The 17,076-nt window shown below is 40.0% G+C and overlaps 1 protein-coding gene across 12 annotated transcripts in view; it reads right to left on the bottom strand.

Moving 5' to 3' along the window:
• The window catches only part of mpp7a (MAGUK p55 scaffold protein 7a), a 493,705-nt gene that overhangs the window by 125,933 nt on the left and 350,696 nt on the right, over positions 1-17,076 (bottom strand). For all 12 annotated transcript variants that reach the window (XM_087987461.1, XM_087987462.1, XM_087987468.1 and 9 more), the window contains 3 exons: positions 8,713-8,844; positions 6,780-6,861; positions 4,852-4,937 (listed from right to left, as the gene is read on the bottom strand). In XM_087987461.1, the coding sequence (XP_087843587.1) occupies positions 4,852-4,937; positions 6,780-6,861; positions 8,713-8,844 (300 nt within the window). The remainder of the gene's footprint in view (positions 1-4,851; positions 4,938-6,779; positions 6,862-8,712; positions 8,845-17,076) is intronic.

Raw genomic sequence — 17,076 nt, forward strand, 5'->3', positions numbered from 1 at the left:
CTGTCAGTGTTTTGTCCATTTTCAATCTATCAATGGAACTTTACAACATTCTGTCCCATCAACACTATTTACTATGATACCCAACATTAATGATGTCATCAAACTTGAATATGCAGTTCTCAGTGAGGGAATGGTTGATTATGGCCTGAGGCATTACCCGACCCTCAATTGTGCAGGCAGTATAAGGTGGACAGGAAAGCACCAAGTGAATTTTCAGAGTGGTTAGAGACAAAAAAACTGCAGATATGGGAATCCAAAGTCAAAAGACAAGAGGCTGGAAGAACACAGCAAGCCAGACAGCATCAGGAGGTGGAGAAGTCAACATTTTGGGTATTAACAATTTTCAGAGTGACTTTACTTGCCCTCCACTTCTAAACCAGCTAATGGGAGAAACCATAAAATTCGGTGTCGAAAAGTAGCAGTTACAATCTAATCTTAAGTCACATTTCAACTCCACCATACCTATTTTGAACAAATTACATCTTTTATTTTAAATCTAGATTTTGTTGCATGTAGATTCAGAAAAGGGTGATCGCTTGTTCAAGCTGAGAATTTATATTGTCTAACTTCACAACATAGCCCTCACCAACATAGGGAATAGTTGGCCTCCTTAATATTTAGCCTGAAGTGAACAAACAATTGTCTTTTGTCATATGACTGTCACTATTTCCTAATATTTATGAACACACGCACCAGCTGGTTTCGAAACAGTTTCTACCCTACTGTTGTTAGAATACTGAATGGACTCAAACTCTTAACATTCACCTGTACCTGTGTTTTTGTTTTTTCCACTGTTTACCTATTATTTACTTACCTGTGCTACTTAACTCTATGATCTGCCTGTATTGCTCGCAAGACAAAGCTTTTCACTGTGCCTTAGTATATGTGACAATAAATTCAATCCAATTCAATTTAATTCCTCAAACGTCAAGTTTTCCTGCTCTTCCAATGTTCAAATTCTCATTCCCTGGATAGAGATTTCTTTGCTCAGAATTCTGTTGGTATAACTTGTACACAATCTAGTTTATACAGCCAAAAGTAATTAAAACACCTGAAGGAGTTAGACTGTTGTGCCTGTGCTTGCCTTTCATTCATGTAATTCAACATTAACCGCTCCACCTTACTCTACTATGGCTCTGTATTTTTCTCTGCTCTGTTCACCCATTATTCCATTAAAAGAAGCAATATTTTCTGGCTTCAACACTTGTTATGGCATTCCATACTCAAGTTGGGAAATGCATTAAAAAAAACTAACTTCTTTTGACCCAGTGAGCATTTGAAATGGTTGATTCTGCATCTCTGCCTCTGCAACCAGAGAAAATAATCTTTCCTATTCACTGTATAAGAGCTCATCATAACCTAAAAATCTTCCCTGCTTCAGTAGAAATAATCTATAAATCTGGTTTCTCTTCATAATTGTAAAGGCTTATTCTTGTTGGTAAATCTATGCTGCAGACTTTGTATAGCTTTAAATTCATTTGCTACAGCTTGCCTTAATTTGATTTGATCTACAAGTGGTTCTGCTATAACGCACGTTTCTTCAACGCAAATTAGCTTTAACGCGATTGAAGAATTTAGATAGTTATTTGTAGAACATGAATGTTGGTTTAAATGTTGCAATTATTGCATAATTTTCTTTTAAGGTAAGATTGCAGGAGAATGGAATTATCGCGTTATATCAGAACCAACTGTATTGTAGTCATATGTACCGAAGTACAGTGAAAAGCTTTGTTTACGAGCAGTGCAGACAGATCATAGTAAGCAAGGATACACAGATCAAAGGGAGTTGAGACAGAGTGAGGCATACAGGTTCCATTACACAGGAGGTGCATGAAGCAAGATCAACATTATTTGAAGTTAGACAGTCTATTCATCCGTCAAATAAGGCCAGGTAAGAAGCTGTTCTTGTGTTGCCGGTGCATGTATTAAAGCTTCGATATCTTCTGCCTTACAGGAGAGGTTGTAGGAGAGCATTACTGGGATGGGAGTGGTCTTTGACGATGTTGGCAACCTTTCCAGGTAGCGAGATGTGTAAATGGAGCCCATGGATCAAACGCTGGCTTCCATGATGGTCTTGGCTGTGCACACAACCTTCTGTAGTTTCTTATGGTCCTGGGCAGAACATTTGCTGGACCAGGCCATTATGCACCTGGACAGCATGCTTTCAATGGCGCATCTGTAAAAGTTGGTGAGGGTCCTTATGGACATGCCAAATACCCGAAGTTGCCTGAGGAAGAACAGGCATTGTCATGCCTTCTTTACTGTTACATCAATGTGGCAAGTTCAGGACAGGTTGTCAATTATCATCATTCTTTGAAGATATACCAAGCAAAGTGAATAATGGGGATCCTGCAGTATACATGGACTTCAGAACACATTTGATGATGTGCCACACAGAAGTTTAATAAGCAAAGGAAGAACACAAGTGGTTTAGAGTAATATATTAGCTTAAAGGAAGGATTTGCTAACCTACAGAAAACTAGACAGTCAGGATAAATGCATCTTTTTCTGGCAAGGTATAACTAATGGGGTGCCATAAGGTTTGATTCTTGGAGCCCCAACTATTTACAATCTGCCTGAATGGCTTGGACACAGATAGAAGGAACTCTAGCCAAATTTGGAGATAACATTAAAATAGTGACACAGTAAGGTGCAATGAAGAAATAAGAGATTTAGAAATGGATATGCATAGGTTTGGATGAACGGGCCAATATTTGGCAGGTGGAATTTAACATGGGCATGCTTCAGGTTATCCATTTTGGTTGGAAGAATAAAAAGACAACTTATCTGAATGGAAAGAAACTTCAAAATGCTTTGACGCATGTGTTCTCATGCATGAGTCACAGAAAGGTAATAGGCAAGTACAGCAGGTAATAAAGGAGGGCAAATGGAATTTCAGTATTTACTGTGAAAAGAATACAGTATAAAAGCAAGGAGGTATTGTTGTTACTCCACAAGACATTGAGGGGTCTGCATCTGGAGGACAGTGTCCAGTTTTACTCAGAGATGTACAGCATGGAAACAGATCCTTCGGTCCAACCCGTCCATGCCGACCAGACATCCCAACACAATCTAGTCCCACCTGCCAGCACCTGGCCCATATCCCTCCAAACCCTTCCTATTCATATACCCATCCAAATGCCCTTTAAATATTGCAATTGTACCAGCCTCCACCACTTCCTCCGGCAGCTCATTACATACATGTACCACCTTCTGCGTGAAAAAGATGCCCCTTAGGTCTCTTTTATATCTTTCCCCTCTCACCCTAAACCTATGCCCTCTAGTTATGGACTGCCCCCACCCCAGGGAAAAGACTTAGTCTATTTATCCTATTCACGCCCCTCATAATTTTGTAAACCTCTATAAGGTCACCCCTCACCCTTTGACGCTCCAAGGAAAATAGCCCCAGCCTTTTCAGTCTCTCCCTATAGCTCAAATTCTCCAACCCTGGCAACATCCTTGTAAATCTTTTCTGAACCCTTTCAAGTTTCACAACATCTTTCTGATAGGAATGAGACCAGAGTTGCACGCAATATTCCAACAGTGGCCTAACCAATGTCCTGTACAGCGCAACATGACCTCCCAATTCCTGTACTCAATACTCTGACCAATAAAAGAAAGCATACCAAATGCCTTCTTCACTAGCCTATTTACCTGCGACTCCACTTTCAAGGAGCTAGGTCTCTTTGTTCAGCAACATTCTCTAGGACCTTACCATTAAGTGTGTAAGTTCTGTTATTGGGCCCAATGACCCATCTGGTCCAGATCCTGTTGTAATCTGAGATAACTCTCTTCGCTGTCCACTACACCTCCAATTTTGGTGTCATCTGCAAATTTACTAACTGTACCTTTTATGCTCACATCCAAATCATTTATGTAAATGACGACAAGTAGGAGACCCAGCACCGATCCTTGAGGCACTCCGCTGGTCACAGGCCTCCAGTCTGAAAAACAACCCTCCATCACCACCCTCTGTTTTCTACTTTTGAGCCAGTTCTGTATCCAAATGGCTAGTTCTCCCTGTATTCCACGAGATCTAACCTTGCTAATCAGTCTACCATGGGGAACCTTGTTGAACACCTTACTGACGTCCATATAGATCACATCTACCGCTCTGCCCTCATCAATCCTTTTTGTTCTCCTTACTTGAGGAAGGATATAACTGCATTGGACACAATTCGGAGAAGGTTCACAAGATGAATTCCAGAGGTGAAAAGCTTCTGTTATGAGGAGAGATTAAGCATTTGAGGCCGATACTCGCTTGAGTTTAGAAGGATGAGAGGAGATTTAATTGAAGTATTTGAGATGTTAAAAGGGATTGACAAAATAGATATGGAGTGGACGTCACTCCTTGTGGGGTAATGTAGAAAGAGAGGTAACAGTTTTAGGCTAAAGAGTGGCAGAATTAAAACAGATGAGAAGGAAATACTTCCCTCGAAGGGTAGCGAATCTATGGAATTCACTACCCCAAAGTGCAGGAGATGCCAGGACACTGAATAAACTTATGATAAATAGATTTTTAATTAGTCAAGGGTTATGGGGAGCAGGCAGGAAAATGGAGCTGAGGCAGAGATGAAATCAGCAACGATTATATGCAATAGTGGTGTGGACTCAAGGGCCTGAATTGCCTACTTCTGCTCCTACTTGGTTTCTTCTAATGAATGCACCTAAGTAGAACTTTCAGAGAGATCTGAACAGAGTGCATGAGTGAACAAGTGAGATTTAAATTTTTAATTGGACGAAGGCAAGGATCGAAGGACACAATAAATAGGCAATTTCTAGCAGTTTTTTGAGAGTAGGGAACCACCGAGGGACTCAAAAGAAAACAACTGTGTCAAAGGTCATACATACCAATATTTGAATGATTTCCTCAGGTCTTTTATCATCAACCTCAATTCCATTAACTTCCTTCAGCTCGTCTCCAATATGGATAAGACCTATTTTAACAAGAAACATTTCAGCTGTGTATATAAACAGGGGCAAGCGATGGGATTGTGGCAATGTCACAAAGCCCAAGCTAATAATCCAGAATTCAAGAAAAAGCAGCTCTTAGGAATGGTGACCACAAAATCATTAGTGAACTAGGTGGGTTTTTGCAATAATGTCTTGAACATAGGAGTAACCTTAGGTCAGTTAACCCATCAAACCTGCTCTGCGATTCAATTAGAATGTGGTTGATCAGCTAACTCAACACCACTTTCCCACAGAATTATGGCCTCTCTGTTTGATGGCAATGGAGAGAGTAGGAGGGTATACCACGAGCACCAAGCATACCTAAAGATTAGGCGCTAACCTGGCAAAGCTACAACAGAAAGTTACATGCAATAGCTGGAGCCAAGCGATTCCACAAACAGATCAGATCAAGTCTAAGCTCTACATTCCTGCCACATTCAGTCATGAACACTGATGGACGATTAAATCACAAAATAGAGGAGGAGACTCCCCATCCTCAACGATGGGGTGTCCAGCATATCAGAGCACAAGACAAAGCTGAAGTGTACTATCATAACCACTTAGCTCCTGACCTCATTATAGCCTTGGTTGAAACATGATCTAAAGAACTCAGCTTCAGAGATGAAGTGATAGTGAATAGCCATGAAACAAGGCAATAAATGACCATTTGATGGGGCAACAGCAAAATTGAACACATTGGGAATCAGGGGGAACTCTCCTGATTGGAGTCATACTTAGCACAAAAGTGGAAGATTATAACACTGGAGGTCAATCACCTCAATCCCAGCACATCATTGCAATTATTCCTCAGGAGAGTGTCCAAGGCGAACCATCTTCAGCTGCTTTATAAATGACCTTCCCTCCATCATAAAGGTCAGAAGTTGAGATGCTCACCAATGAATACACAAGATTCAGCATATTCACATTTCTTCAGATACTGAAGTCCACATTGCAAGATCTGAACAATACCCAGGTTTGGTCCAGCAAGTGACAAGTAACAACCAGCACAAGTGTTAGGACAATGGTCATTTCCAACGAGAGAATCTAACCATTTCTTTTAACATTCTATGACATAACCATTGCTGGCACTCCCCCAGCAACATCTTAGGGTTTACTGTTGACCAGAAACCGAAGTGGACCAGATATTTAAATGCCACAGATCAGAGGCTAGGAACTCTCAGGGCAAGTAACTCAAGCCCGAACTCACCAGAGTCTGTCCACCACGTACAAGGCACAGGTTTGGAATTTAATGGAATATTCTCCAAATGCCTGTCTAACTGTAGTACCAATGACACTCAAGAAGCTTGACAACATCCAAAACAAAGTAGCCTGCCCACCACTTTAAACATTTAAGCTCTCCACCACTGATGTCTGAGTGGTGGCAGTGTGAACTATCTACAAGATGCAGAGCAACAGCTCACCAAGTCTTTTGTGACAGCGCTTTCCAAACCTGTAACCTCTACTACCTAAAAGGACAAGATCAGCAGGTGCATGGGAACATCTCCACCTGCAAACTACCTTCCAAACCACACAACATCCTGACTTGGAACAATACTGTCATCAGTTCATGGTCAATGAGTAAAAATCCTGGAAATCCTTTCCCAACAGCAGTGTGGGTGTACTTACATTATATGGACTGCAATGTTTCAAGAAGGCAGCTTACCAATACCTCCTCAAGAATATTCAGAAATGGGCAATAAATGGTCGCTGAACCAACAACACTCAAATCTTATAAACTGAAAAAAAAATAACAATTTATGTTGCTCATTCTCAACTATTGGATGTTGAAAATGTTTCACAAAACTGTGCAAACAATAAAATTATACCACTTCTGTCTGCAGCTCCTCCTCGCATGATTCTTGCCACAACAATAGCACCAGTGCTTTCATCTCTTCGTATTGTGGCTCCCTATCAACCAAAGAAAAAGAAAATGAACAGGAACCCTTCACAAGTCTATTACTAAGCAAAGTGAGAAAAGAACTTCAATACCAAAATGCTAGTTCTCAAAATATTTACTTACAAAATAATGGTTTCATTTTTTTGTAAATATACTTAAAAACTTTGATGATTGATTAAAATGAAACTCCCAAAATAATATTTTATTCTCTATAAGTACAGAGATTGTTTTCAATTATGATTACAATTATATTTCGTGGAATAGAGTGTCTGGCTTCAACATTACAGCTTTTTTTTTAAGAAAGCACCGTTCGAGAAGAAGTAACATCAATGAAATGTGAGAACACTAAACTTTGAGTGGGTGAAGTCAAGTGGTCGTGAGTGATGCACGATTCAGTAATGGCAAATACATAACTGAATTTTTAAAGTGTACTGAAAGCATTTGAGACCAACTAAGACTAGAATTTCAGAAAGAGATCTTTACAGAAATGTTAATAATTGATATTGAAGTTAGCATCATAAAAGGAAGCGTTGAGATTGTGGAACATTGATAAAAGAATTGGAATACAGATATTTGTTTTACACTTCAATTATAATTAATTCATTTTAACTACAAAATATACCACAGAACAACAAACTTTAAAGCATTTTCAGACAAAACTGTGATAAAATGCAACAGATCTTATTTTGGTTATTCGAATACCATATAAACTGAAAGATACATATCACTGCTCAATAATTTATGCCAGTTTCTTAAATTCAATTAACATATTTTTTGGAAATTTTGAGCATTAATTCAGGAACAAATAGAAAGTCAATGACCAATCTGTTATTAGCAATATCTATTGGACATAACAATCATCCAGTAAAAGTTACAAACAGGAAATACTAGAAATATAAAGGACAGACAGCATCGACGGAGAGAGAAACAAAGTTAACACTTTAGGTCAACGATCCTTTCCTCTCCAAAGTTGCCTGTCTGCTGAGAATTTCAGCAATTTCTACATTTAATTTCAAAATTCCAGTAATCCAGTCTTTGGATTCAATACATACTGGAATTGGGCTAAAAGAAACTCACATCTATTATTTAGACTATAAGAAAGGAAAACAACTGCAAGCAGGAAATAAAATTAACACATGGTCAAAGGAGATTTCGAAATGAGATGAAAAATCATGTCAAAAGAGTAGCTAATGAAGGAAAGTCTCAAAGGAAGGAAGGACGGACAGACACAAGGCATTCTGTAGCTTACAGCCCTTATGGAAGATTTTAAAAAGAAAATTTCAAAAAAAAGCAGCTTTGAAAAAAAACTGTTGCTTTGGAACTGTACTATAATTTTCTTCTTACATTAGGTGTTAATCAACAGTGTTGATCACAGGGACAGGGAAGCAGCCAGCTCACTGTGCATTCACTTCAGTACATAAGTAGCTCTTTGGCCACTCCTTCCACCCGCCATAATTGAGCAGCAGTGCAAATAAGCACTGTAGAAACAACTACATTCCTCTCATTACTGCTCAAATATCATATTGAATCTGGATTGGAACATGAAGACCTATGTTTAATCATTTTTTTTAGCTAATGTATGGCTCTGTCCACAATTTAAATTTTACAAACTTGGACCCACTTCCAGTAACAGGTAGCGTATGTCGCACAAGTCCCCATTATAAGGTGCACTTAAATAAATATAGAGTCATGGAGATGGTACAAGAGACAGGCTAAAGAATTAAAAGATAGCTGCCAGCTGCTAAAATGAAAATACTGTGCAAATCCAAAGGGTATTTCAGACACAGATGGATATATTGCAACAGGCTTTTAGGCAGCCAGAAAAGAATACTAAAGAATACAATCGAAAAAAGCAAATTTACCAGAGGCTCTTTGTTTTTAACAAGTCGAATTATTTTCACTGAATCTTCATCGTCATCAAGATCATCAGGCATAGGGGGCAATACAGGGTCATAATTCTTCATAGCCACTGTGTCATGAACCGACAGTAAAGCCTGTAAATATGCAGTTAATAAGCCATTAGTATGTGATGACAAACACTTTTAAAAAAGTAACTGTTTAAATTGCAGAGATTCATGAACTGTTCGAATTTAGCCTCATATAAAAGCAGATGTTTGCTTCACTATGGGTTTTCTTTGTGAAGTAAAATTACTGCAAAGGAAATACATCTCAATATTTCAAAAAGCTGAGGTTTGAACATTTTCTGTCCACTTCTGACCACATCCAAACAAGTACTCACTCAAAATAAAAACAGAAAATGCTTGAAATACTCAGCTACTCAAGCAGTATCTGGAGACAAAGTTAACTGTGGAGCCTTGTTGTATCCAAAGCTCTGGCGGCAGGGGTCATTGTGTCACACAGCATGGAAACACACCCGTTTGGTCCAACTTATCCATGCCAACCAGGTTTTCCAAGTCTTGCCTAGCGAGAACAGACAGCCAGATGAGAAGAAACCCCAAGGTTCCCAAAATCCAATTCTTTGATCAGGCACCAAATACCCTTGATTGAGGATTCTTCTCTCCTCCAACACCTGATTTCTAGCACACACAAATCACAATGATTCAAGTTCCAATTATATTTACATCATAAGCAATACATGCATTGTTCACTAACTTTACTGCCTATAATAAATGCCTAATTCACTGCCATAGAAGGCTGTGGAGGCCAGGTCATGAAGTATATTTAAGATGGAGATAGATAGGTTCTTGATTGTCAATAGGTTCAAGGGTTAGGGGCAGAAAGTGGGAGAATAGGTTTGAGAAACATATCAGCCATGATTGTATGGTGGAGCAAACTCGATGGGCTGAATGGCCTAATTTCTGCTCCAATATCTTATGACCTAAACTAGTTACTGACCACAAATGTTCAAGATTGCATCACTTGGACACAAGAGGGTGGAAATGATTGCTCTACCAGGGTGAATGACCAGAGGGAAGAAGAGTATTGGTTTAGAGGTGCTTGGCAACAACGGTATGCCTGGAATGGAGAATAGGTCGTACGAGGATAGGTTGAGAGTGCTCGGCCTTTTCTCGTTGGAACGGCGAAGGATGAGGGGTGACTTGATAGAGGTTTATAAGATGATCAGGGGAATAGATAGAGTAGACAGTCAGAAACTTTTTCCCTGGGTGCAACAGAGTGCTACAAGGGGACATAAATTTAAGGTGAAGGGTGGAAGGTATAGGGGAGATGTCAGGGGTGGGTTCTTTACCCAGAGAGTGGTGGGGGCATGGAATGCGCTGCCTGTGGGAGTGGTAGAGTCAGAATCTTTGGTGACCTTTAAGCGGCAATTGGATAGGTACATGGATGGGTGCTTAAGCTAGGACAAATGTTCAGCACAACATCGTGTGCCGAAGGGCCTGTTCTGTGCTGTATTGTTCTATGTTCTAACAGTAGAGATAAATATGTGGTTGATCCCATCAGTTGTTGCAGCAATGTTGGTGCATGTCGGGCCAAAGCCTCGAGTTAGAAATGCTGAAAGATGGTTATGCTTCAAAATGCCCAATTTAATTTAAAGTGAAACAGAACTCTCTGTAAGGGGATGACAAGTTCATACTAAACTTATTTACAGAGACAGACCCATGATGTGATTGCCATGGGGAAGTAAACCCAGGCCAAGAACAACTGAAAAGGAAGTGACAGATTCACATCTTGACACAGAAAAAGGAATGCTACATTTTGGAAACTTATACAGAGATATAGGGGGAGAGACAAAAGAATTATTGCTTTGAAGAGAAACAACTACTGCTGTTAAGTGCAAAATGCTTATAAAAGTTTGTTTTCTCTTGAAAAGGAAGGACTTCTGGAAATTTAAGAAACAAGTCACCAAGTTGTTCTTTTCTGGAGGAAGTCAGTTCTACATTACGCTGATCGATTAGAATTATTTTTCAGGCGGGCACAGCAAGATTCAGTGTGATGGTGGGGAGAAGTGGGCCAGCTGGAAAGATGGGATTCATTAGGACTTAATCTTTCTTTGCTGAATACTTATCAGAACAGTGCACAAAGTAACAAAGTCTAATAAGGAACATCTCAGTTACATTCCAAAACACTGAATTAGTTTACCTCTTTCCTTTGCTTAGTGAATTAGTTCCCTATTAGGCACTCCCAAGAGATAATCAATTCGACACTTCTTCATTTTTGAAATCTAACAGTCTTGACATGAAGGCTAACATTTCATTACCTTATAGTGATTCGTGTGCACCATTGATCAAATTTCTTTGTTGTTTCCACAGTTCATCTCTTACTACCAGGAAATGTTGTATATTTGAGTCTTTCAGATCTACAGTGAAGGGGTGACTTTCCCCATTTTGAACTATAATGCTATTTTTCTAAGCTTTTTCTTCAACTTATGGTTGCCTCTTTCTCCCATGTGTTGAATCCAGTCAGCATCACCAATAATTAGCTCTTTTCTCACCAAACCAACTTTCTAATTGTTCTTTTCACTTCTCATCTTCAGCTTCTTTCTCTAAAGTCCTCAAATATGTTATCAGCTGCTTTTTCCTTTCCCATTCTTTCTAGAACCCAACGTATGGACTCCTCAAATCAAATTTCCAGCCTGCCATAGTACTGAACCAACAGATCAGATGCAAAACAAAAACAGAAACTGTGGGAGAAACTCAACTGGTCTGGCAGAACCTGTGGACAGAAATTAAGAGTAACCATTTCAAGTTCAGTGAACTTTAAAAATGGATGGTCACGAGGAAAAGGTGGTGTATATGCTAAAAGGACAGGATGGCGACAGGGTGAACAAAGGAGTGAATGATTAGGCAGAGGCAGAGTCCAGAGAGAGAAAGAGAGAATGACTGTTAGGCAAATAAAGGGATGGATAAATGGTAAGCGAGAGAGTGAGAAAAGCTACTAATGGGGGCTGGAAGTGGGTGAAAATGTGTTACTGTGCCGAAAGCAGGGCCTGGGATGTGGGATTGGGTAAAGGACACAGAGGAAGATGTTCAGTTTCTAAAATTATTGAACTCAGCTCTGATCTATGCTCTATAATTCTACCATTCAAGTTGTGAATGGTAGTGGATAATCAAACAATTCATTGGAGGAGAAAGCTCTACAAACGCCCCCACTCTCAATAATGCATAACCAGAAGATCAATGCAAAAGACAAGATCTAAGCTTTTGCAGCAATATTCAGCCAGAAGTGCCGAGTGATGATCTGTCTCAGCAACACAGATGCCAGCCTTCAATTAATTTGATTCACTCCATCTGATAGCAAACAATGGCTGAATGAACTTGACAATATTCTGACAATATTACAGAAGACTTGTGCTTTGACAAATTGTGATGACAAAATCCAGATAAAGCAGCCTATTTGATTGTCACTCTATTCACCATCTTCAATATTCATTCCCTTCATCTCAAGCAGGAGTATTTATCAACTGCAAGATAAGACCATAAGACATAGGAATGGAAGTAAGGCCATTCGGCCCATCGAGTCCACTCCATCATTCAATCTGGCTGACGGGCATTTCAATGCCACTTACCTGCACTCTCCCTGTATCCCTTAATTCTTTGAGATTAAGAATTTATCAATCTCTGCCTTGAAGACATTTAACGTCCCAGGTTCCGCTGCACTCTGTGGCAATTAATCCCACAGGCCCACCATACTCTGGCTGAAGAACTTTTCCTTGTTTTGGTTTTAAATTGACCCCCTCTAATTCCCCTAATATCCCCTCCTGATGGAAACAAATTCCCAGCGCCCACCCTTTCTAAGCCATGCATTATCTTGTAAGTTCCTATTAGATCTCCCCTCAACCTTCTAAACTCTAATTAATACAATCCAGGATCTTCAGCCATTCATCGTATGTTAGGCCTATCATTCCAGGGATCGTCCATGTGAATCTCCGCTGGACATGCTCCAGTACCAGTATGTCCTTCCTGAGGTGTGGGGCCCAAAACTGGACACAGTTTTCTAAATGGCGTCTAACCAGAGCTTTGTCTGAGGAGCACATCGCTGCTATTACATTCCAACACTTTGAGATAAATGACAAATATTACATTTGCTTTCTTAACCACAGACCCAACTTGCAAGTCAACCTTTAGAGAATCCTGGATGAGCACTCCCAGATCCCTTTGTACTTTGGCTTTAGGAATTTTCTCACCGTTTTAGAAAATAGTCAGACTCTGTATTCTTTTTTCCGAAGTGCAACACCTTGCATTTGCTCACGTTGAATTTCATCAGCCATTTCTTGGACCACTCTCCTAAACTGTCTAAATCTTTCTGCAATCTCCCCAGCTCCTCAGAACTATCTGTCTGTCCACCTAACTTCGTATCATCAGTGAACTTCGCCAGACCCCAATACTGAACCCTGTGGGGCACCACCTGTCACTAGCTGCCATTCCACAAAAGAACCTTTTATCCCAACTCCCTTTGCCTTAAGATGCACTGTGGTAACTTATCATGGCTCGCTCCTCCAAAGTATCTTTCAAACCCATAACCTCTACCACCTAGAAGGGCAACAGCAACAGATGCAAGGGAACACTGGGACCTGGAAGATCTCCTTCAAACTTCAATCCTTTCTTGTAATTACAGTATTGTTGCTGGGTCAAAACCCTGGAACTCATTCACAAAGAGCACCTTGAATACACTGACATCCCAAGGGCTGCAGAGATTCAAATAGGGCGCACATTAACTACCTTCTTGAGGGCTAGGAGGGATAAGACGGCTGATTCAGCCAAAAATGCCCACATCTCATGAATAAATTGAAACATGAGACAAAGGAGATTTGGACAGAGCCTTGGTGAGGCCAGTTTGCAGCATTATATATAACTTGTTTTTTTTTAAAAGTATATAATTGAGATAGAATCCTGGCATGTAAGGCTTATCTTATGACAAAAAAAAACTAAACATGTTGAGCATTTACCAGTTGGATTTTAAAAGATTGAGAATCTTTTTGAAACATGCAAGAGCCCAAGAACATTTCTCAGACAGGATGTTTCCCCCTCTCAGTGAGACTAGAACTGGTGGGGGGCAGTTCTGGAAGTCTTGCTCTTCGGTCACAGACAAATAATTGTTTTGCTCTTGGCCGTTAGCTTTTAATTTTTATCCCCTAGAAAACAGTGGCAACTAGGTCATTGAACTTATGAAAGGCCGTGTTACATATATTTTTACTAAGGACTTAAGTATAATAGGTAGCAGGTAGAAAATTGGAATTGAAACCATAACCAGATAAGCCATGATTTCAGTAAATAATACAGTTCACTTAAAAGGCTGAATGGCCACTGTAGAAAGAGATTTTAATGAATACGTTGGTGAGCATCTGACATTAGATGTGATGTAACTTGGACTGTGGTCATGTTGCAGGAGCATGCCAGGAGGCTAGGACTTACAGCACAGAGCATGATGCTCTGCTCAGCCTTACCATCATATACAATCTCCTGATAAACTTTATTTGAAAGTAATTCTGAAATCTGGCCTAAGCTTGCATGAACTGAGGAACCCATACTAGGACTTCTGTTCTGTTCTTCTACTTCTGTTCCCAAATCCTTAGCTTCTATATTGGAAGACCAACTGATGCATAGCTGTCAGTTTCATGCATTTTCAGCCCATAATCTCCCTTCAGATATATTCCCACTCTTAATTCTGAATAGAAATGCACTGCGATGCAGTAGTGATGTTTCAAAAAACCATCTGTTCTGATATAACACGATAGTTCCGTTCCTGTGCAATCCTGTAAATTTAACTGCAGCACCATTTAAACCATTTGGACCAGAATCACATTGTAGCCAATACAAGTAAGGAAAGTCCACGTTTTACAAATAATGGATGTAAGTTTGCTCATTGAGCTGGAAGGTTCATTTTCAGACGTTTCGTCACCATACTATCATCAGTGAGCATCTGGTGAACCACTGGTGTTATGATGCACTTTCTATTTGTGTGTTTAGGTTTCCTTGGGTTGGTGATGTCATTTCCTGTGATGATGTCATTCTTGTTCTTTTTCTCAGAGGATAGTAAATGGGGGTCCAAGTCGATGTGTTTGTTGAAATACCATGCTTCTAGGAGTTCTTGTGCGTGTCTCTGTTTGGCTTATCCTAGGATGGATTTATTGTCCCAGTCGAAGTGGTATCCTTCCTCATCTGTAAGTAAGAATACTAGTGAGAGTGGGTCATGTCTTTTTGTGGCTAGTTGATGTTCATGTATTCTGGTGACTTACACACAGATGAGGAAGGACACCACTTCGACTGGGACAACACATCCATCCTAGGACGAGCCAAACAAAGACACGCATGAGAATTCCTAGAAGCATGGCATTCCAACCGGAACTCTACCAACAAACACATTGACTTGGATCCTATTTCCCATCATTCTATGAGAAAAAGCACAGGAAATGACATCACCACTGGAAATGCCATTACCAATGGAAGGAAACCTAAACACAATTAGAAAGTGAGTCATAACACCAGCGCTTCACCAGAGGTTCACTAATGATGTCACTTTGTATGGTAACGAAACATCAGAAAACGAACCTTCCAGCTGAGCCAGTAAACTTACATCCAGAACCTCAACCTGAGCCACAAATCTTCTCCAAACTCGCTGATGGCCTAAATTCTTCAATTGTGTTATCACCAATTTGCACTGAAGAAATGCATGTTATGGCAGAACCAACCGTATACGGAATAGATACGATTCAAACAAGGAAGAAAAATTCCAAGGGATGGATTCATCATTTGTGGTTTGTGAAAAAAATTTAAGGATAGTATAAAACATATATAAAATGCACTTGATTCCCACACCGTGGGCGGCACGGTGGCACAGTGGTTAGCACTGCTGCCTCACAGCGCCTGAGACCCGGGTTCAATTCCCGCCTCAGGCGACTGACTGTGTGGAGTTTGCACGTTCTCCCCGTGTCTGCGTGGGTTTCCTCCAGGTGCTCCGGTTTCCTCCCACAGTCCAAAAGATGTGCAGGGTCAGGTGAATTGGCCATGCTAAATTGCCCGTAGTGTTGGGTAAGGCGTAAATGTAGGGGTATGGGTGGGTTTCGCTTCGGCGGGTCGGTGTGGACTTGTTGGGCCGAAGGGCCTGTTTCCACACTGTAATCTAATCTAATCTAATAAATAAGAAAGCTTACAATTGCAAGAGGATAGATGGCAGCTCAGAAAACTGGACAACACATAAAAGCAGTAATGCATAACTACGATTAACAAGAAGGAAAAAGCACAGTATGAGAGAAAGCTAACTAGAAGTATAAAAACAGATAGTACAAGTTTCTTCAGATTTTTAGAATGGAGTTAACAAAGTGACAGCTTTTGCAATGCACAAATTGCTGCTGGGCACATGACCAACATTCAGCAGTAAATGTTGTTTCAGAAATTTACAAAGACTCCATTTTCTACCATTTCAGCAAATATCACTAAATGGCTGATTTAAAAAAGGAGGCAGAAAGTAGGAAACTACACAACTCTTTCAAACTCTCTTCCTCAAAAGAAGGTGGAAGCAAAATCTCTGAATATTTTTAAGGTAAAGATCGAACGATTTCTGATTAGCAAGGGGCTGAAAAGTTATCGGAGATCAGCCACGATCATACTGAATGACTGAAAAGGATCAAGGAGCTGAGTAGCCTACTCAAGCCCTGTATTGATATGATCGTTCACCCTACTATTGTAAATTAGCAACTGTGGCAAAGTCTGCCTTTAAGATGATGACATACCAGTTACGTAAATACAACTGGACTATCATTTACTTGAGTAGCAATACACAGTCTGCACTGACACAGGGTTCGAATTGCCTGGCATTTCATAGTATAAATGGTCTAAAAAAGCAAATTGTTAAGTTTTGGATTGATGTATAACTCTCAGTCCAACTTCATTTCAATTTTTTTTAAAAAAATGCTTCACAAAGTAGTCCAGTTCTGTGTGGCTGTAAGAACTTGATTTAAATTGCCTTGACAGTTTTTGCAATGTACAAGTTGCTGCTGGGCACACTACCCCGCCCAGGTAGAAAGCAGCCACATTGGGCAATAAATGATGTTTTAGAAATTTACAAAGACTCCATTTTCCACCAAATTCAGTGGGAAAGACCACAACTGGATGTTAATGCTACCAGACAAAAATATTAACTTGGATCGTGCTCTGTAGACTAAGCAAAAGCTGCATTCAGAAATGCACATAAAAGGTACTTTGAAGCATCACCGTTTCTGGTTTTCTAAGTGATTTGTTTGAAGCACATCACTGTTTACTTCCATGATTGGCTGACATGATGTGCAAAATTGACTGTTGAACTTGGCA

The sequence above is a fragment of the Chiloscyllium plagiosum genome, unplaced genomic scaffold, assembly GCF_037043375.1.
Source record: "Chiloscyllium plagiosum isolate Xiang-an unplaced genomic scaffold, Cpla_swu_hap1 HiC_scaffold_5, whole genome shotgun sequence".
Classification (NCBI taxonomy): Eukaryota; Metazoa; Chordata; class Chondrichthyes; order Orectolobiformes; family Hemiscylliidae; genus Chiloscyllium; species Chiloscyllium plagiosum.